The sequence below is a fragment of the Balaenoptera physalus genome (assembly GCF_965194825.1).
Source record: "Balaenoptera physalus genome assembly, chromosome: 1".
NCBI classification, from domain to species: domain Eukaryota; kingdom Metazoa; phylum Chordata; class Mammalia; order Artiodactyla; family Balaenopteridae; genus Balaenoptera; species Balaenoptera physalus.
Genome location: NC_138882.1, coordinates 160,187,986 through 160,209,942, shown reverse-complemented (window position 1 = coordinate 160,209,942; position 21,957 = coordinate 160,187,986). Strand labels below are relative to the sequence as shown.

At 57.0% G+C, this 21,957-nt stretch overlaps 1 protein-coding gene across 9 annotated transcripts in view; it reads right to left on the bottom strand.

The window, feature by feature from the left end:
* The window catches only part of SLC6A9 (solute carrier family 6 member 9), a 31,645-nt gene that overhangs the window by 1,390 nt on the left and 8,298 nt on the right, over nt 1–21,957 (bottom strand). For 5 of the 9 annotated variants that reach the window (XM_082455185.1, XM_082455187.1, XM_082455190.1 and 2 more), the window contains 11 exons: nt 12,084–12,240; nt 11,369–11,500; nt 10,686–10,956; nt 4,871–5,003; nt 4,543–4,677; nt 4,343–4,446; nt 3,708–3,945; nt 3,483–3,617; nt 3,277–3,376; nt 3,087–3,187; nt 11–181 (listed from right to left, as the gene is read on the bottom strand). In XM_082455185.1, the coding sequence (XP_082311311.1) occupies nt 11–181; nt 3,087–3,187; nt 3,277–3,376; nt 3,483–3,617; nt 3,708–3,945; nt 4,343–4,446; nt 4,543–4,677; nt 4,871–5,003; nt 10,686–10,956; nt 11,369–11,500; nt 12,084–12,240 (1,677 nt within the window). Of the gene's footprint in view, nt 1–10; nt 182–3,086; nt 3,188–3,276; nt 3,377–3,482; nt 3,618–3,707; nt 3,946–4,342; nt 4,447–4,542; nt 4,678–4,870; nt 5,004–10,685; nt 10,957–11,368; nt 11,501–12,083; nt 12,241–12,933; nt 13,014–21,957 lie in introns of those variants that run through there. The other 4 variants (XM_082455191.1, XM_082455192.1, XM_082455189.1 and 1 more) reach the window with 3 other exon arrangements.

Below are 21,957 nucleotides of genomic sequence, written 5' to 3'. Positions count from 1 at the left end.
CACCCCTCACCTGGAGGAGGGTATCCCCATCTGTGCGGCAGAGCTGGTACAGGGCGTAGAGTGGAATGCAAATGACAGAGGACAGAGCCATGAGGAAGCCGATGGCCACAGCCCAGCCTGGATACTGGTAGTGGTTGTAGGTAATTGGCTGGTACTGGATCACCGTGAAGATGAGAATGAACTGCAGAGAGTGGGGGACGGGAGTGGGCGTGAGTCCTGCCCAGCCCCACCCAGGCCTCAGGCCTCCTATCCGCACCCTCCCCCTCCCTCTCCAGTTTCCCAAACTAGAAAGAGGCATTTTGGGGAGGGCAGGGGTGACGTCAATGTTTGGGTAGTGGAAGAAGCTGGTGGAACCAGGGGTCCAGGGTATGATGGGCAGGTGGCCACGGTGGAAGGGGAGAGGTCTGTCTTCTGCATAATCCTGAACCAGCCAGGGAGCCATTCAGCTGCCGTGGCCCTTGGAAGTCAGTTCTGCTCAAAGACTCGCAATGGCCCTGCATTGCCTGCTGAGGTAAGGCCAAATCCCTGGCCTTTAGGGCCTTCTCCACCTCACATCAAGACCTCGGCTTATCTTTCTGGCCTTACTGTCTCAGTGTCTCTGCTACACCCAGCGTTTCCCACCCTTCATACTATGGAGGATCCTCTTTTGCATCTTCCTCTGTCAAACCCTATGCAAATGCCACCTCCTTCAAGGAGCCGCCACTGATTTCCAGTCTCCTCTTCCTGAAAGGGCTTTAGTGGCATTTTCCATCTACTAAGCATTTTATGGGTGTTTCCCCCAGACCTGGGAGCTCCTGGGATTGCATCAGCTCTGGGTCTCCAGTGCCCAGCACGGTGCCTGGCACAATCTCGTGTGCTGATCTGAACTGACTTATGCAAGGAAGTGGGAGTAATGGGGGAGAGGAAAGGGCAAAGTCCTGCCAGTCTGTGGCTGTGGAGACAGTGACAGACAGCCTGGGGAGGCTCCAAAGGCTAGAAATCATGAGTGTCAGGCTGGGGATGCTCTCAGGAACCGCTTTGGAAAGAGATGAGGGACATGGGAAATAAAGCCTGGGGTTCCAGCAACGAAAAAACTAAAGTTAGCAGAAAGATGGGCAGGTGGCTCATTGGCCACCCAGAGGAGCCGGGACAGTGGGTGCCACTTGCCAGGAGGGCTCAGCATCCACCCTGAGCCCTCATCTGTGTTCTGGAGCTCAGGCCCCTCCAGCCTTCTGGGTGACCAAATTCTAGAAGGCAAGACCCATATCCATTGAGGGGTGGGTGGGCACTTCTGGGACGCTGCACACAGAGGAGCTTAGAGCAAGTTTTCTGAATGGAATTAGATCCTGATCTAAGCTGTGGATAAATTCTTAAAAAAAATTTTTTTTTTGAGTTTTTGGCCACACCCCACAGCATGTGGGATCTTACTTCCCCGACCAGGGATCGATCCCACACCTCCTGCCTTGGAAGGCAGAGTCTTAACCACTGGACCGCTGGGAAAGTCCCAATAAATTCTTTATTTGAGCTGATAGAAGGATGGAGTTTGTCAAAAAAGACCTTTTCAGCAATATAAAGAAGTAAAGCCCCCAAAGAAAACCAACAGTCCAGAAACACGTGTCCACAGAGCCTGGCATCCTCACCTGAAGGTGACTCCAGCCTGGCTTTCTGGGCACAGAGAGGGCACTGCTGCCTTTGACTCAATCTCGCAGAGACACTGGACCCAGGGCCCTTCCTGCCTCCTGCACTGCCTGGGCGGTGCCCTGGGTCTCCAAGCAGGGTGGCAGCCTCCTGGGAGCCGTGGAGGATGAGCTCCCCTGGGGCAGGTCCTGGGCCAAAGCCACAACCCTCAAGGGCACTGCGCTTGGCTGGCATCTACCCTCCCCTCCTCCCACCACTTACAGGAGACTTCCGTTGCTCCTGTTTCAAAGCTGGGCCAGTGGCCAGAGCTGGTGCGTGCGCCAGGCTCGGGAAGGTCCCACAACCCATGTGACGGAGGCCTCAGCCCTCAGGGGCCTTTTATTCAGAAACATGAGCCAAAGTGGAAATCCGGTGCTGACCTCTCTGTGGCACACAGGAGCTGGCATGATGGGGGCATGACTCCGGACACTGCCCTGGCCACTGGGCTGACCCCTCTGTCACTGAGAGATGGCCCTGCCTCTTCTCTGTGGAGGGACCATTACACTAGCAAATCCCTTTTGCCCCCCACTTCTCACCCTGAGCATAAAGGAGCAAAATCAGAGGGTTTTTAGTCCATAGACCACCCCTCCTCCTGCACTTCTTTCTAGTGTAGCACGGGCCCAGCACACAGGCTCCAGATCAGACTACCTGCTTTGCATGAGGGCTCTGCCTCTTAGAAGCTGTGTAACCTTGGATCAGTTACTTAACATTTCGGTGCCTCAGTTTCCTCATCTGTAAAGTGGAGATACTAACGATACCTTGGAGAGTTGTATCACATGACTTGATATATGGTTCCTGGCCACGGTGGGAGTTCCCTCCACCTTTTCAGCTCCCTGATGGGAGTTTCCCAGGTGTTGAATACTGGTGGAAACCCAGAATTCCCCCTCCCAAGCCGGCCCACTCCAGTGCCTGGAAGGCTTACGAGGGTGTCCCGGATCCTGAGCTGACATCTGACTTGTACAACCTGCTTCTGGAACACGCATTCACACCACATACCCTGAGTACTCCGAGCACTTCGGCTATCAGGGACTGGAGACAGGAGCTCCGCGAGGCTGACGGAGGCTGACACCAGTGTCAGTCATGGTTCCCGAGGCTCCTCTGGGAATGCCAGGCGGGAACACCAGGGAGGGAGGGCCGGCTCTCAGCTGCTGCCAGCCTGCTTTCCTCTTCCGAAGCTGGGCACTGTCTTCAAATACAGGGCCCTGTGCCCCCTTCCTAACCCAAGGCCAGGGCCTGGGTGGTTCTGAGCCTCCACACACCTGTCTGACTCTACGCAACCTTGCTCGGACTCCCAGTGGCCAGATTTGTGGGTGTGGAGCCTCCATGGGGAGCTCTGGCCAGATGGATGGGCTCTTGCTCTCCCTTTGCTGGTTCCCAAGAGAAGGACGCTTGCCACAGGGCAGCAGGGGAGGGACCACTGACGAACTTACAAAGATGATAGCTGGAGAGACGAAGCGCCAGCAGATCTGGAAGAAGAGGGGCGGTGGGAATCCCAGCATCATCTGGATGTCCTGGAAGTAGTTGTGGTGCCCTGGAGAGAGGGAGGTCAGCAGGCCCGCAGGACAGCGTGGGCAGGCCCAGGGCCGGGACACAGGAGGCCATGTAAGGTTGGGCACTTACCGTAAATGTACATGATGGACACACACATGATGCAGGAGATGACGACCAAAGAGAAGCTGGCCGCGTAGTTGTCCATCAGCAGCAGCCAGTAGATGCCTGCCTGCGGGCCAGTGGGCAGCTGAGTCCAGGGTGCCCGAGGCTACACTCCCCCCTTGTTAACGCCCATACCCTGGCAACTCCGGCCCAGCCTTTCCCTCGGTTCTTACCTGGCTGGTGAGGGGGATGCCCAGCAGGAAGCCAGCCACAGCCACGCCCAAGGTCACATAAGTCTTCTTCTGCAGGATCCACTCATTCCCTACCTCATCCACAATGGCCGTGACCAGCGTCTCTAGGAGGCAGAACTGCAGGATGCAGCCATCAGAGCAGGGGCCTGACCTCCGCCCCGGCCTCCTCCCTCCCCAAGCCACAGGCCCATGTCCTGCACCTCGTACCTGAGTGCCCAGCCCCAGCAAGATGAGCATGAAGAAGAAGAGCAGGGACCAGAGCGGGGAGATGGGTAGCAGGGTGAGGGCCTCAGGGTATGCCACGAAGGCCAGGCCAGGGCCGTGGTCTGCCACGCGGGACACGTCCACACCCAGGTGATTGGCCATGAAACCCAGGATGGAGAAGATGACAAAGCCGGCATAGACGCTGGTGGCACAGTTAGTGATGCTGATGATGACACTGTCCCTGATGGGGAGGAAAACAGGTAGAGTCAGGACACGCAGCTTAGTTCCCCCTGCCCGATTTGGGCCAAGAGGCTTGGAGACAGAGAAACTTCTAGGAACAAAGGTGCCCCCAATCTCTTTTCTGGTCTGCTCTGGGCCTCTTTAAGTGGGCCTGAGGCTCTTGAGTCCTCACAGACCCCTGGGGCATCACTGTCTTCACCTCTTCTCTCTTCTGCCAAAGCTCTGCAATGACTGGACCCGGACCCAGCGTTGCCAGGATCTCAAGGCCGTGAGTGGAAGGGAGGGCCCTGGTGGGCCAGGAGGCTGCACGAGATCTGGTGGGTCTGGGGGAGCCGGGGTCAGGCTGCAGAGAGGGTAGGAACTGGGGGCAGCCCCAGGGTTGGAAGGGAGAGTCTCACCGGTAACAGTTGTTGTGGAACTTGTTGTAGGAAGCCATGGTGATGAGGCCGCCCCACGCGCAGCCCAGCGAGTAGAAGATCTGGGAGGCGGCATCCCCCCAGACCTGCGGGAGGGATGGGCCGGTGAGGAGCTGTGGTCAGAGGCTGGCACCTCTCTGCCTCTCCCCGTCCCTCTAGGTCCCCCTCCGTCCACAGCCCACCTTGGCCTCCAGGATCTTGTCCCACTGTGGGGTCAGGTAGTACATGATGCCCGTGAAGGCTCCTTCCAGGGTCACACCACGGATGAACAGGATGGTCAGCACCACATAGGGAAATGTGGCCGTAAAGTACACCACCTGGGTGCGAGAGGGGCCCCGCTGGACTCCTTCGGGCTCTTCCTGCCCCCTCAACCACCACTGGTCCTCTGGTCCCTCTTCCCCTCCCATATCCTTTCATCACTCCCCCACTCACCCCTCCACACAAAACCCAGGTAGGGGAGGCAGGATACCTCTGGGTGGGCACAGATCCTGCAGGGGGAGGGGTACTTACTTTCCCTGAAGACTTGACCCCTCGGATGAGGCAGAGGAAGACGACCACCCAGGAGACACCCAGGCAGCCAAGGAGGGGCAGTCGCACCTCCCCGAAGTTTCCGATGTCATCTGACAGCTTCAGCACATAGAGCCTGGAAAGGGGATACTTTGTCACTGATGGCCAGCCCCACCACCCAGCAACAAACTCCCAAGGCCAGGGCCCAGCCTGGCAGCTCCCTCCTTTCTCACGAAGTCCCAGCAGCTGGCTCATGTGAGATGGGAGCGTCTGTGAGGCGCCAGCCCCGGCAGGCCCAGCCCCCTCTGCCTGCTGCCTCTCCCAGGACCCTCAAGGGCACCTGCAGGCCACACCCTGGTCCTGGGCCAGCCTCTTCAGCCCCTGTGCGTGGAGGTCACCCTGTCCCTGCTCAGACCCAGCCCAGGCCCTTGCTTGTGTATTTCTCCCCTCAGGAATGCCCTCTCCTCCAGACTAGACACACCCTATCTGGTGTCACCTCCTCCAGGAAGCCTTCTGTGATCTTTTCACCCACACTAGTCCTCCAGCTCTGATGAACAGAGGGAGGCAGTGGAGGACTGAGTAAAGATGGAGGCTCCGGAGCACGCAGGCCCAGACTTGAACCTACGTATGTGTGGCTCTATCTGGCGCCCTGTGCCATGCCAGCTGTGCTCTTTCAATCAACTGGACGTTTATGTGCCAGGCCCTTGCTAGATGCTGGGCATATAGACCTGGATCAGGCATTGCCGGGAGGAGTGTCTCAACCCCATGGGGAGGAGCACACTGGAAGTCTTCCTGGAAGAGGTGAAGCTTGAGCCAAAGTTTGAGGGATGGGGAGGAGGTGGGTGAAGAGGAGTGGAAGTGTATGCCAGGCTGAGGGAATAGCACGCAGCAGGACAGGGGTCAGGAACCAGCACAGCCCCGCCTGGGCATGTCAGTAGCTCAGGAAGGCTGGAGGAGAAGGATGAAGATAGGAAGGGACCAGACCAAGAGAAGCTGCGAAGTCAAGGCTGAGAAGTTAGGATTTTATTCTGAGAACAATGAGAAGCTTCTGGAGGGTTTTTAAAAGAGCACTCTCAGGGTCTCTCCTTGGCTCAAAACCTTGCAGCAGCTCCCATATCTCGCCATGGAAAAACCAAAGTCCTTACGGTGGCTACAGAGCCCTACATGATCCATTACCCCCTAACTGCCATCTCTCAGATCTCCTCTCCTCCTGCTCTCCCCCTTGCTCACTGCTCCAGCTGCACTGGGCTCCTTGCTGTTCCTTAAATGTGCCGGGCATGCTCCCACCTTTGCACATGCTATTCCCTATTTGGAGTACCCTTTCCCCAAATCTCCACATGTCCACATGGGTGTGAGACCTGTGCACGCACACAGGACCCCATGCTTAGAAGGGCCTTGTGCTTGGTTTAATGCCCTGCCATTGTCATCTTGAAATTCTTAATTCATTTGAACGAGGGGCCCCATCTTTTCATTCTGCACTGGGCCCCACAAATTATGCAGCTGGGCTCGTCCACGTGGCTCCCGCCCTCTTTACTTCCTTCAAGTCTTCACTCAGGTGTCCTCTTTGCAAAGGGGCCTACTCTGGCACACCTGATTAAACCTGCCACCCTGGCCCCAGCCTGGCACACCTTACCGCCTTCTCTGCTGTATTTTCCTCCACAGCGCATCTCTTTCTATCACACTGTACATTCTACTATTTAGTTTGTCATCTGCCCTCTGAAGGCAGGGGTTTTTGTCTGTTTTGTTCAGTGTTGTATCCCCCAGTGCTTAGCACAGTGCCTGGCACAGAGCAGTGCCCAATAAATATTTGTTGAATGCATGAGTGAATGCACATCATGGAAAATGGACTGAGAAGTATAAAGGGGAGAACCTGGAGGGGGACCGGCTTGGTTGCTGGAGTTGTCCAGGCTAGAAGTGATGAGCAAGAGACAAACTCTTGAGCCTCAGTTTCCTCATCTGTAAAATGGGCATCATAACACCAACCTAGGATAATTTGTAGAGAAATTTAGGTAAATACAGGCTCCTTTCTTTCCCTTCTTTCAGCAAGGGTCTCTCAGCGTAGCTCATAGGCTGTCCTCTAGTCTTAGCTATTTTTACTTATTTTTTTCCAAATCAGTTCTCAAACCTCATGACAACATGTTTAATACCTTGCGATGGGTTGTCACTCCGGCCCCTCATGGGACAATGTTGCCAGGCCTGGGACTTGGTGTTTGCTTGGTCAGCCTGCCTGGCTGTTAAGACTTGCAAACACCTTGTCCTGCCTCCTCTGCCTCAAATCTTCCCCCAGGCCGCCTTACACATTGTGACCTGCACAGGGCGCTGTCCAACACGCCCCTCTCCTGTCCAACTCCCGCCACAGCGCTGGTTTGTTCAACGGGCCAGGCCCTGGGCTGGAATCTTTCCGGGCTCTTAGTCCATGGGGGAACCGAAGACAAAGGGATGGAGAGGTTCCCCCCAAGGAGAGGCTTCTGGACCCCTGCAGCTGTGCTTTCCAATCCTTTTCCCTTAGTGGCACGCAGAAAAAATATTTTTGGCCCATAAGGGCAAATCGACAAGGTCACTCAAAGTTGAAGGCAGCAGGGCTGGGGACTCTGGGCTGCCCAAGCGCCACCGGACTGGCACACTATTTAGGGTGCATCGTGTTGGGAGGCTCTGCCTTCCAGAATAGCCATCGGGTCCTACTGCTACAGCCGAGAGTCGCTTTACTTTGAGCAACAGCGTTCAAAGTAAAGAAACCATTTCTTGTTCAAAAGACTTTTTAAAAACTTTGCTAATTATATCTGTTAAGCTGGTAGTGCTTTATATTATCTTATATTGCTAGAGTCCAGCATATAACACGAGGGCTTAAAGAGTTTAGAAGGCTAGCCTGGGAATTAAATAATGAACTCTACCTTTCTTTTTATGGTACCATATTTAGTGTTTTGTTTTGGTTTGGGACTATGTGCTTTTGAGATCAAACAGCTAACCTTAAAACTTTTGGAACCCCACGTATTTACAAGTTGGCTCTCACATAACATCTCTGGACTTATTCTGCATTATTTTTAAATTTCCCCAACCAGATGGTACACACCTTGAGAACAGGACACCCTAATCTATTTCACTGCATTTCCAGCAGTGGCTACCACTGTGCTTACTGAGCACCCATCACTGCTCCTAGTGGTTTATGTTGCATCTTTATGACAACAAGAATGATGGTGTAACCACGCCCACTTAACGGATGAACGGCTGAGACTTAGAGAGTTTTGGTGACCGCCCAAGTCCACACAGCTGGTAAGTGGCAGAGCCAGGATTTGAGTGAGGTCTGTGTGGCTCCGGGGCTGCCATGAAGACACCGGGAGAGGGGTGCTGGGATCCAAGTCCCACTGGGTGTCAGGTGTCTGCTGGGGAGATGAGAGGGCATGTCCTGAGCTTAGGGCCTGCCTAGCAGGCGTTAGACCAGCACACAGAGGACTGTAAGACAAGATTGTGAAGGGGTGGTGAAGGAGGGGAAGACTGTGGGCCAAAGGGTGAGCAAGAGGCAGACGTGGGCTCAGAAATCTGCCCTGGGAGCTTCTCTTGCTTTAGAGGAGTCACTTAATCTTTCTTTTGACTTGTTTGTTCACCTGTAAAATGGGAATATTTTATAAAACCTGCACCCACTACCTAACAGCATTGCTGTGGGGCTCAAATGAGATTGTGCAGCTTTTCAGAGGGGCGCTGGAGAGTGTGGACCAAGAATGCCTGTAGAGTATCATTGGCCTAATTCACACCAGGCACCAGGCACAGAGAGGCATGTATATCCTGACACAGCATTGCTGCCTAGTTCGTTAACCTCTGAGCATAAGTCTCTGAATCTGAAAAACAGGGATAATATCATATAAGAGAATATGCCTGGCACATAGTAGCTGCCCGAGAAATGGGGGTGCTTGCTCACCTCACCTCCTTGCTGATGCCATCCGAGGCAGCCCTCTCAAGGGTCATTTCCCCAGGCTCTCCAGGAGGGGGCGGCAGGGAGCCATCCTTCAAGGAAGGAGTCCTGCCTGGGACAGCGGCTCCTTAGGCATGCCTGGCTCCAGCCCTGGCTGAGGAGTAGAGTTGAGCTGGCCACCCTGTGGACCTCCTGACCCATGGCTAGTTTTCTTTGAGGGAAATTCCCCTCTAGTTGCACTGGATAAAATCTCGTGAGCTTTGCCCTGCAGTGGACCCACCCATCGGGGAATCCCTGGCAGATGGCCCCTGGGGTGAGAGCTTCTGGAGCATCTCCGGCGTATGGGCGGGGCACTGTGCTTCTGGGAGCTTCCAGAAGGTTCACCCCCAGTCTAGATCAAGCTGCCCAGTCCACACCATGCCTCAAATATAGCAGAATACCTAAATGGGCAGATTCTGTTTCTTACTCCCCGCTCTGTCCCCACTCTGAGTGCAGTGCCTGGTACCTACTAGGAGCTCAGGAAATGACCTGTCCAGTGACTGAATGACTGAGTCTGCCCAGAGGTAAATTTGCCCACCCCTTACTGGGAGGCAACAGCTCTGTTGTCTCCACCACGAGCCTCAAGGGCAGTAACCACATCTTAACCATCTTTGAATGTCTATAGCCCAGCACAGAGGCTGGCACAGGGAAGCTGGGCCCTCAGGGTTTGAGCACTGGGCCTGGGCTTCGAGGATACTGACCTGCTAGGACTTCAAGTACCACTGGGGCCTTGGCCGCTCACCCACGGCTCTCCATCACATTGTGGAGAAAGCCTCCAACCCTCAGCCTGGCATGAAAAGCTCTGCACCTTATGATGCCTCTGGCCTCTTCTGTCCCAATACTCAGTGTCCCACCTGCCCCCGACCCCAGCTCCAGTTTGCCACCTCCTGGCCTCGGCTCACCTGCTCATGTCTCTCCCAGTCCCTTCTACGTCTCCCTCCCTCCTCTGGGAAGCCTTCTTGATCAGCTCCTCCTGTACCCACCACACCCCTGCACATACCTGCACTGAGGCACCTGCCCCTAATAGCGGTAACTACCCATCTCCCCCCTGGACTGTGGACTCCTCAGGGCCGGGGCTCAGGGCCATGCATACCCCATGGGCACACAGGGCCCGGCAGGGTGGACGCCATAAATGTTTGCGGAATGAATGAACGAGGCCTACCCACCAGCCCACCAAGCCCTCTTCCCATGAGTTCCTCAACAGGACATGGGGCATTTCCTCCAGGATGTCCTGCTGTGCCCTCACACCCACCCAGCTGGGACAAGATGTTCCAAACACCTCCAGCAGCAGCTTCCCTTCAGCCAGCCCCGAGACTCCGTTCGCTGTCACCACGGAGCACAGTGGTGCCAGGCTATCTTTCCTAAGCTCAGCTTGATGAGGACAGCCCTGGGCTCAGGAAACTTCCACGGCTTCTTCTGTTCCGCAGCATTAGGTCTGTGCTTCATTCTTGTAAGTTCTCCGAGAGGGCTGGTGCTCCCTCCTAGGCTACCTCACGGCCCGTGAGCTCCCCACACACCTGTCACTCTCATCACAACAGGTTCCCCTCAGGCTCAGGACCAGCCCCTGCTCAGCTGGGACCCAGGGCCTCCACTCGTGCTGTTCTTCTCGCCAGGAAGCCATCCCCCTTTTCCCTGACTCTCCTCTGCAGACTTGCCTGACTGCTGGAGCCCTCCCTCCCTCGCTGCCACTGCGTAAGTGTCAGCCTCTCCTGAACCAGGCTGTGAACTCCTTGTACCTCTTCCCGCACCTCTGGCCCGCTCCATTCCTGGTACCCTCCAGAGGCTGCAGACGGTTGCCTGATGGCCAAAGCGAGGGCTGAGTGTTGGCGCCAGGAGTCCCCCGCAGAAGCCCAGGTCCCTTGGGGGCCTCACCTCCAGTACTCCTCGCTGGGGCTGGTCCTCTGCAGGGTGTGGTTGAGCGCGTGGGAGAGGTTGCCAGGCAGGGCGGGAGGCCGGGAGCCGTTGGTGATGTTGGAAGCATCCAGCACGCCGGCGCAGTCGGGCGAGTTCCAGGGGTTACTGCAGTAGGCCCAGGGCAGCACGGGCGTCATGGACGAGAAGAAGTAGTAGAAGGCGATGCAGATGACCACGTTGTAGTAGATGCCGATGTACGTGGACACCACCATCATGCCGTAGCCCACACCTGGGGGAGGAGGGGGCAGGAGCAGCCTCACACATCTAGCTGAAGGAGGCAAGGCTAATTCTGAAGGGCCTAAGAGGCAGGCTTTCATAGAGTGCCACAAAAGAGGCAGCTCAAGGCCTTGGCAGGGGCAAGCTGGGGGGCGAACGCACGTGGTAGGAAGAGAGGGTGGAGGCCAAGTAAACATGGATCCCAGCATGTGCCCATGGCCTTGGCCGTTGATGTGGGCCTCAGGTTAACACCAGTGTCCCATTGGGGTTGGCAGTGTTTATACAGATGGGTGGGTCACCATGGTCCCCAGAGGCGTGTGTGTGTGTGTGTGTGTGTGTGTGTGTGTGTGTGTGTGTGTGTGTGTGTGTGTGTGTGTGTGTGTGTGTGTGTGTGTGTGTGTGTGTGCACCCCACCCAGGCCTCACCTTTGAACATGGGGCTGATCCTCCAGACCCCCAGGCAGCCCTGACTTGCAAACTGGCCGAAGGAGAGCTCCATGAAGAAGAGTGGGATCCCACAGAAGATGAGCATGATGAAGTAGGGGAACATGAAGGCGCCTGGTGGGCAGGGAGAGGGATGGCTCAGGGCGGCTTTGGGGAAATCCCACCCTCTTCCTGCTCAGAACCGACAACAAAACCTTTGCAACTGGCTGGGCCCCCAGGAGGGTGTGCCACGCACTGGGCCGGAGCCTAAGTCTGAGGCACACTGCTCACCACCTGTCTTTGAACCTGACAGAGGCTCCCAGGAAGTCTGCTCTGAGTCAAACCCAGGGCCCAGAGCCACCATGTTTGGGTGGGATTTGATGGCTTGACCAAGCAATTTCACACACATTAGTCAATGAGATCCTCAAATATCCCTGAATCATTTGGGCGGGGGGCTGCTGAAACACAGGCAGTATAAAACAGGGAGACTTGGGAGTTTGGGTTGCTTTTCTCTACCTCTCCTCCCCTCGAGGGCGCAGGCTGCCAGGGTCCGGGGTGCTGCACCTTAGGTAAAGGGTACCTAAGCCAGGGATGGGGGCAAAGGAGATCAGGGCCAGAGGCCAGCCTGTCTGGAGTGTGTGCCGCGGAAGGGGTGGCTGGGCCCTGGGGGGTGGGCTCTATCCACGTGGGTGGTCCCTGCCCTGTGCCCGCTGGCTACCTCCCCCGTTGCGATAGCAGAGGTACGGGAAGCGCCAGACATTGCCCAGGCCCACGGCATAGCCCACGCTCGTCAGTACAAACTCGATCTGGTTGCCCCAGTTGCCTCGTTTGAGGTTCTGGTCCTTCTTGGTGGCCTCACTGGGCACAGCACCATTCTGCGGGAACAGGAGAGAAGCTACCATCAGCAAGGCATTTGCATGTGCGGTGCCTGACCCTTTGGGCCTCCCCCAGTGGGGACACCATGGACCCTCCAGGCCCCCACCCCACCCCGGGCTTCCCCTCTGCTGGCAGGAGCTGCAGGCAGGCCCGGCAGAGGACGGGAGAGGGAGGACCGGCCGCCGGAGGGTGCCAAGCCGGCCTCCCTCACCAGCCCCCCGGCACACTGTGCCAGGGGCACCAGCCCACCTGAGCAGCTGCTACCGACATCTGAGAGGTGGGACACTGAGAGGGAGCTCGAGTTGAGGGCCCCCCAGCGCCAGCCCCTCCCAAGCCTCCCCTCTCCCCTTTGGGTGAGGATCTGGGAGCAGCTGAGCCTCATACCAAGCAGCCAAGCTGGGCTGGGCACAAAGGGGCCTGTGTCCAGACAGCCCCCCCAGCTGCGGCCACCACATCGCCAGGCTGAGCACGCTGCCCATGGCAGGCGGCTGCGGGGGAGGGGACCCGGACCCCTTCCCCAACTGCAGGCTTTTTCCGGGGGGCACACGGTGGGCAGGGCTGTAGGGTGGGGGAAGGGGGAAGCAACTGAGCTGGGCCAGACCTGGGGAGGGCATTCTGGGGCTCAGGATGGGAGGGCCAGGGGAGCCACCTATATTGCCCATGATGGGGGCGGGGGCCCTGGGGAAGCTGACCTGGGCTGGGGGATGCTGGCCATGAGTTGGGGGGAGGAGACCAGAGTTGTAGGCACCACGCCAGACTTGGAGGACAGACTCTGCTAGGGGAAACAGAGGGAGTGACTCTAGAAAAGGGTCTCTGAGCTGAGAAGAGGCGGGCTGCGGAAGACAGGCTGGTCAGGAGGGGCTGATGAGGGAGTTTGCCCCAAGGGAAGGCTGCCGGGCTGGCCTGGAGGAGCTGCGAGGCTGGATTGGGTGGTCTGAAGCCCCACTGAGGACCCTAACCCCACCGTTGGAACTAACCCAGTAAGTTCCTTTATAAGTGAGTGCACCCCTCCCCCATGCCCTGGCCTTTCCACCCCCTACCAGGTGAGCTGGAAATCGAGCCACCCTGAGCCAGAGCCTGAGGGGTCAGAGGTGTCTCACTAAGAGACAGGGACCCCAAGAGTCACCAACAGAGAAGCCCAGAGAGCCCTTGAGTGACGGAGACAGCCTCCCAGAGATGGGCTGTTCTCCTGAGAGAAATGGCCAGGCGTCCCTGGAGGACACCCAGGGTCAGAGACACAGCCGTATGGCCTCTGAGGGGCGGTACTGCAGTGACGCTGACCCTCAGCTTGAAACAGACATATTCAAGGACAATAGGCACACTGGCCAATAAACAAACGGGCCTGGTGCTTTGACACGCTGTCGGACCCTGACACTGACCAACAGATGCAGAGGGGAGGAATGGCCTCCCCGGGCCTGCGCCCTCCGGAAAGGCCCATTTAGGAAGGCAGGCACAGGAGGCCCCGGCACCCGGTGGTGGCCCCCCAGCCGTGCATCCCTTGCTCCCGCAATGGGTACATCTGGGGGGGGTGCTCTGGGCTTGCACACCACGTGGGCACTACAGCACAGACACCCTTGTCCTGCACATCCAATCCAGCGTTGCCCGGAGAAGACACTGAGCCTTATACCATCCCGGAAGGTTTGGGGGCACAGTACCAGAAACCGTGGTGCTCCCTTCAAGGAGCACACAGAGCCTGTGTACTTTCATTCATGCAGCCACGGAGGTTTACGAGCTCCTACTATGTGCCAGGCCCTGCACCAGGCTCGGGGAATTCAGCAGTGAACAAAACACACCCCTACCCACTCAGAGCTAGAAGTCCAGGAGGAAGTAAGCCATCAATGAGATAAACACATAATTTTGATATGCAACTTCAATGTGCCCACAAAGGGGAATTTCTCAAGTCACAAGAGCATGGAAGGATGACAAGGGGCAGGGCTGGGGGCTGGGTGAGGTCACAGAAGGCCTCCCTGATGAAGGGGCTTGAAGGCCACCTTGCCTCTGGGAGTGGGCGGCTCCCAGTCCCAGTGTGACAGGTCCTTACAGAATCCTGCCTAAGCCTGTCACCACCTCCCAGGGCCTTTTTTTGGGACAGGCCTAGAAATACCTCAGGGTCAGGGGAGCATTTTTTCAGAGGGTGTGAGGCCTGCTTGGGGTAGTTTATCCATTCCCAAACAAATCCCAGCCAAATAGGGCTCCTATATGTTGATCCTACAATAACAGTTTTATTCTGTTCGAGGCTTGTTTACTTAGGGGCACAATGGGGGATTGTGGCAGCTGTGGAGTACATGGGTGGGGTCACGAAGCAGCGGTTACAGCTGTAAAAGAGACAACTGAGGGTCCAGGATGGCCTCATGGGCTGGGCAAGGGCAAAGCCTCTTGCAGAGACCGAGGTCCCCAAGGCCTGAAGTTCAAGGCCTCTCTCTTGGACCCAGCCCTCTGACCAAGTGCAGCGGGACCAGACCTGGACCTCTGAGGTCTGCTCCTTCCCTGGCATGGAGGGGGTGGGGAGGGCGATGATGTCCCCAGCCGAGTGCCATAGGCAGTAGCTTGCCTGAGCCCTCAAGAGCCAGTGGTCACTCCATTCCAGAGCAGCACGCCCCTGAGCCTTGTGCTAACCAGGTCAGCGCTGCCGGCTGTGACCTGGGGAGGCCAGAGCCTGGGGGACAGGGGCTTGGAACTGGGGATTGGGCTGCGGCGGATAGTAACTGGCAACACTAGGGGTCTGCTGTGCAGAAGGAGCTGAAATGACGCCCTGCAAGTGGTGTGAGGAGCTCGCGGCAGAAGCAGCACCATCTGCTGCTCCCCGGCCCTGCGGTGCCCCATTCAGGGACCGTGGATGGGGTGCTGCCGCGGGAGCCTGGTCCACAGCTAGGCCTCTGACTTTTAATTCCAGTGCGAGCTATGCGCAGGCAGCCTGGCTGGTGAGGGCATAGCGCTCAACAAAGGACAGAAGAAGCCAACCTTCCTCCAAGTACACTGGAGGGAAGGGTCCCTCTGTAGGGGGGTGGGGTGGTCCTAGGGGCTCTAGTTCCCTTCCTCCTCCAGCCCTCCTCTGGGGACGCCCCTCCACTTCCTTCCCTGGCAGCGACGCCCAAGGCTGGTGAGCCTTTTTCAATGTTGCACAACTTTTTTTCTCCTTGCATAATTTTCCCCATTCTAAGCCTCCCATTTTCTTGATCTGCTAGGTGGATGGCGTGTCACTGATATTAACTGTCCCTGCAGAGGTTGTTGGCTCTGAGGTGCCCACGAAAGAATTTCTTTGTGCTCATGGTCTGACCCAGACTGGTGGCCTGTCTGCCTAACCCAGCTTGGCCCCGCCGACTGGCCGGGCTCCAGGCTGCTCCTGCCATCACCCACCTCCCACTGTCCGCCCCTCGCTGCTCTCCCTACCTCCCTCCGTCGCTCACACCTGGGTGGTGAATTAAACCATAGTGGCCTGGTGCCCCTCTGGGCTGCTCCCCTCCTCCTTGGGCTCCCTGGAGAGCCATCCCCCTCACCTCTGACTCGCCCGGTGAGTGATCTCCAGGGCGGGCACTGCCCTGCCCTGTCCTGTGCCCGAGCTTCCCCAGGCCAGGCAGGATGCAGGCTACGGGGCGTGCCTTCCATGGCTGTGTGGGTGGGCTGGATGATCATCCTCCGTGACGCCTGCCATGCACAGACATACACATATAAAACCCTCCATGCCCCTTACCCTTAGAAGCAGTCGTTGACCTGTCTTGGGTTCACAACCTCCCACCCCTGTTCCTGCCTAGAGGGGTGAGCCACACCGAGCAGTCACTTATGTAAGTCCTTTCCATAGCCCTCTGCCCTCTACTTATTCATGGGTCTGGATGAACTCTTGGAATTAAGGCAGTTCAGCTCTGAGGGCAGAATCCAGATCTCCCTCTATACCTTGGGCTTGGCAGGGCGGGACCCTGCGCTGGGGATTAGAAGCCTAGCATTCTAGAGCCTGCTCCCTCGGCAGCCCTGGGCAAGCCACTTCCACTCTCAGCATTCAGCGTCTTTACCTGTAAAATTAAGGGATAGACAGACAACCTCAACAGATCTCCTAATATTCTGTAGCTCTGCCCTGCCTGGAATTTGCTATTTCTGACTCTCTCCTGTATTTTCCATTAGTTCCCACTGGCTTTCTAAACAACTTTAAAAAAAAAAGTTGTTATTGCTTTCTTTCTGATTATAAAAGCATTATAAGCTTATCATTAAAAATAATTGGAAACTACAGCAACGTGTAAAGAAACAATGCTGCAGAGCCCGCTCCCAGTGGCGCCCACCAGCACCACCGCAGGCGTGTCCCTTCCTTCTTCATGCTCAGACCCACAGGCAGCCCAGGATTCTACCCTGGGCGACGGCTGTGCTCTGGCTCCCGACTCCTGCCCTCCGAGAGCGGTGTCCACGGGATATTTCTGTGAATTGTGAGCTCTGCTCTCGGTGGACGCTGAGGAATCCTGGAGCAGCCCGGGCAGGGCGGGCCCCACTAGGATCCAGCAGGCTTCTTGTCCAGGACTCTGCAGCCCCAGGGTTTGCTCAAGGGATGAAGTCCCATCCAAGACAAACTTTGTGGAGGAGAACGGGCAAGACCCTACATCCCAGACTGACCTTGAGCCAAATCCAGATCACTGGCAACTTTCTCTGAGTCCCAGTGGGGAATTCAGGCAGAACAGCCAGGACAGTAAACTGTGGCTGCCTCAGGAGACCCCGTGACCTCCTCACACCCCTTGGTTCTTGTTTCCCCAACTTCTCTCCCATCGGTCCAATCAATCCAGGAGCCAGGCTGGCCCTCAGGCAACATCTGCCCCGCAATGACAGAGCCTTCCATCTTTCATCTGGCTTCGCTCATCCAGACATGGGAAAGAGTCAAGGACCCAGGCTGGAGCAGCAGGACCGTGGGAAAATCTACCCCAGACCCGAGCAGGATGCAGGGGCTATTAGAGAGTGCCTCTGGCTTCAAGGAAAACCTCCAAGCACCTGTCAGGAGATCAGGCCCTCATATAGGAGGTGAGAGAGGCAAGGACATGCCCGGTGCTGTTTCGTCCCAGAGCCCTGATTGGCAGAGAGTGATCTGCCAATATTGTGGAGAGCAGACAGAAGATACACCCCAGGCATGCCAGGCTCCACTCCAGGCCCTGGGAGAAGTGATAGGGCTCTGCTTCTGCCCTGAAGCCCAGCAGTCATGCCCTGCACTGTGGCAGCCGTGAGCAGTCTCTGCCTGGCTCGGTTGGCGGCGGGCTGGCATTCTGGAAAGTGGCTTTGGCTTCTGACCCTGGCAGTCCTGAAGGTGGAGGGCAGCCCTGCATAATGTTTCTCCCAAATGCAACCCACATCTCCCCAGAGGACATTCCTTCTCTTGCCTTCCGAAGGTCAAGTCAGGATGCCCTACAGGGAAGAAAGGTGGCTTTCCCAGTCCCCTCTCCCTCACTGCCATCAGTCCCATTGTGCCTGACATCCCTGACCATCCCTGGCTTCCAGGGAGGAGGGCACACCGGTGCCCCCACCACCCGGGCACTTGTCCTAGACACTGGCGAACACCGCGTGGGGTCTCTCTCCTCGCAGCCGAGACTGTCGCCCCATCCCGTTCCCCCACCCTCACCACTGAGTCCATGTAACAAGTCCCCCTGCCCCCTCACCACTCTCCCCATAGGAGTAGCTGCCGTGGCACAGACAATGGGGCTGTATTGATTAGTACAATTCCTGGGCACCTCCGGCCCGTCTCCCCGGGAGCTAGGACAATGCAGCTTTGATACACAGAGCAGATTCTCAGCAGGTCCTTGGGCTGGGGGAGCCCTCATACCCCCATTCTCCTCCCCCGTGCTCCCTCCGCATAGCTAACTCTTCCCGCTCCTTTGCACAGTTGCAACTTTCTGGGTCACTTTTGCTGGTGTCTGTCTCTCTGGCTGGCTGTGCCTGCCCCTCCCTGGCACAGACCACTCAGCCCCTCTCCCCACCCCCAGCCCTGCCTCCCAGTCTGCCTGGCACCAGAGAGGGGGCTCGACCTCCTGGAAGGTGACTGACCTGTTCTGGGGAGGAGGGGGCCACAGGTCCCTGAGCCGCGGCCATCCCAGGGTGAGCACTTGGAGCGGGGTGTGCGTGTCTCCTCTCATTCACACCTCTGCCAGCTCCGGGAGACACTGACGCATCCCCTGCCTCTTCCACTGCTGGCTGGGCGGCATCAATTACTTTCACCTCATCTCTTCCTGAAGCTCTGCCTACCCCCTCCCCGGCCCTCCCCCTCCAGCCAGTCCCCACGCAGCCCAGCGCGGGTGCTCCACAGTTAGAGTGAAGCGCAGGGTTTGTTGTGTTTCTCCCTTGTTCCCAGCAAGTTATTGGAACAAAACACATACACACACACACACTCACAACCACAGGGTGAGGCAGAGCGGGCGTGGAACTGAGAGAGAGAGAGGGCGGCTCACTCCCATTCCAGAATGAGGTCTGGGGCCCAGATGCTTCTGAGCGCATAGGCCTGGCACTTGGTGGGCTCCTGGGTACCACTGGGCACTAGAGATGGTGAAGGAGAAGGGGGAAGGGGGCGCAACCCACAGGGCACTACCAGAGCATCTCAGACTTCTTAGAATGCTGTGGGCTGGGGGGTGATGGGTCCTGAAGCAGTCCTCCCAGGAGTTGGGGACTCCCAACCAGCCAAGATGATGGAGTGTCCTCATTAGAGAATATAACTGACCACGTATAAAAGCTCTGGCTTAGTGAACGGTGCTGTCACCTGTCTGAAGAAAGATGGCATTAGCCAAGAGGGTGGCTGCAGAATAAGGACCTCTGAGGATTAGTACTGCATCACCCAGAACCTGAGGTGTTCCCTCTGGGAGTGTGTACCGAGTGGGCTGGGCACAGTCTAGCAGGTGTCACCATGGCTGGGGTGGAATGTCACTCAGACCCATCCAATCCCTCTTCTCTGAGGCCACACTCACTGGTCAGTCTCCAGCGGATGCTGAGACACCACAAACCCGTGGCCAGGAAGGTGGGCACGAGTGTTCTGGTGCTGGGAAGGCATAGCTCTTTTTGGAAACTGATAGGTTGGCAAAGGGTCTGGTACATGGTAGGATCTTAGTAAACATCGGTCAAATTGAAGCATGTATGAATTCTGATGTAAAGGACAGCTTCCCTGTGAGTTTGGTAAGTGAGGTGACCCCAGTGGGAACATGGCAGGATGACATTCTTTTTAAAGGGCAAAGGCTTTAGAGTCAGACAAGCCTGGGTTCAAACCCCAGCTCTGGCAGTTCTCACTATATATATCTCCTTAGGCAAGTCACTTAACATGTCTGGTCTTAATTTTTTCATCTCTAAGATGGGGATAATATCCATCCATCTTTGAAGCTATTAGCATTATTAACAATAGTAACAGATAATACATAATAAGTGCTTACTATGAGCCAGACACTGTCCTAAACACTTTATATATATATTAACTCATTTAATCCTTCCAGCAGCCCCTTGAGAGAGGTATGTTATTATGCCCATTTTGGGGAGGAAGATGGGGACTGACCTCGGCTCAAGCAAGTCTCCTAAGAATGGCCTCAGACTCCACTGACTGAGCTGTTCCCCGGGCCAGCCTCACGCAGCCGGGCCCCCAGACACGCTCCGCGGGCTTCCTGTGAGCCCAAACTGAGGGCCAAGGCCCTGGCTGGGCCGCTGGCTCCAGGAAGGCCCAGTCACCCATGATGCCCAACTGCTCACTTCCACCCAGGGTGGGCTCTGGGCTTTGGCTGCCCTGGCCTGGGCTGGGTGCCCAGAACAGGCAGCCCCGGCCGGACAGCTTTCTCTGGCCCTGGCCGTGGGGACAGGAGGCGGCAGCAGCCCAGCTGGGTCCTGGCAGGAATGAGGCCTCATTAGTGGGATCCAGCTGCCCCAGCCCCACTCAGGGAGGCCGACTCCCCCAACCCCGCCTCTGACTTTTCTTAATAAGAGTGGGCATGCCTCCAGAGGGCCAAGGAGTCTAGGGGCTTTGTTGTACCCTGCGACTCCGAGGGAAGGTCCTGCCGAGCCGGGACTGGAAAGTGCTGGGGGTGGCGGGGCTGCAGGGAAGCCGTGTGAGGGGAGGGGAGGCCGCAGGACTGAGTAGGTGGCCTCCAGGGAGGCCGGGGAGGGGAGGGAGACCAAGGGGAACGGAGGGCAGGTTCTAGGTCCGGAGAGGACGCCTGAGGAGGTTGGGCCTTTTCCTCTGGATCTAGATGTTGTCCATTTCACTGGGGAGGGGGTTAGTTGCGCATCTAGGATCGTCTAGTTGATTATCTAAGTCATTGCTCAGGCTGTCCTGGCTAGGAGAGCACCTTCTCTGTGCTAGGCCTTATAGAAGGAGAGTGCACACTGTGTGTCGGTGCCTGAGGTAGGAGAAGACCTACTGTGTGTCAAACCCGTGCTAGGAAGGCACACAGTGTGTGCCACATCCAATGCTGGGAGAGCTCCCACTGTGTACCAGGCTCTGTGTTAAGAGAGCACCCACTGTGTGTCCGCCCCACAGGGAGCCCTTGTGGTGTGCTGGGTCCTGCACTACATGAGTGCCCCATGCATGCCAAATTCTGTGCCATGTGAGGACCCAATATATGCCCAGCCCTGAGCAGGGTGAGCATCCACTGTGCGCCTTGCACTGTGCTAAGTGAGTGCCCAATGTGTGCCGTGTCTGTACTAGTTGAGCACTTGTTACATGCTGGGACTCATGCTAGGTGAGTGGCTGGTAAGTGACAGGCCCTCTACCAAGGGAGGGCCAGGTGGGTGCCAAGCCTGTGCTTGCTGAGATCCCGATGTGTGTCAAGCCCATACTAGTTGAGCACCCGCTACATGCCAGGACTTGGGCTGGGTGCGCACCCACTGTTCACCAGGCCCTGTGATGGCTGCTGCAGACAAGAAGTATCCAAACCCTCTTGTCAAAGCATAACAGAACAGGTCGGGGTGGGGCAGCCCCAGGTGGCCTGTGGCGCTTTCAAAGCCTTCTAGGGGGGCTTCCCTGGTGACACAGTGGTTAAGAATCCACCTGCCAATGCAGGGAACACGGGTTCAAGCCCTGGTCCGGGAAGATCCCACATGCCGCGGAGCAACTAAGCCCGTGTGCCACAACTACCGAGCTCTGCTCTAGAGCCCGCGAGCCACAACTACTGAGCCCGTGTGCCACAACTACTGAAGCTCGCACGCCTAGAGCCCGTGCTCCGCAACAAGGGAAGCCACCGCAGTGAGAAGCTTGCCCCCGCTCACTGCAACTAGAGAATGCCTGCGTGCAGCAACAAAGATCCAATGCAGCCAAAATAAACAAACAAACAAGTAAATAAATAAAATAAATTAAAAAAAAAAGCCTTCTAGGACGATTCAGATGTTCTGGCACCCAGGGCTCTAGCCCAGGTGACACTGCTCTTATTCATCATGAGGCTTCCAGGAGCAGAAGCAACCAGTGCACTCAAAGATGTTGGGAGAGGCCAGTGAGGCTCACCAAGGCCTTTCTGCCCAAGATGCTGTATGAGTGGGGAGCGGACACAGGGGAGGGGACTGAGTTGGCCAGCTTGTGGACTTGGTGTGCAGCTGTGGGGTTAAAGCTGACCCAGTAGGGCTCTCCTGTCCTGGGCTCCTCTCCTCCAGCTCCCTGTCCTCCGAGCCCCAGGCAGCCCGGCCCCACATGTGTATAGAGGCACTAGGTCTCCACGAAAGGACAACCGCCACCCCCCACCCCCAGTGCCCCCAAGCATCCCAGCTGCTCCCAGGCTTGGAGGCACCCCGGC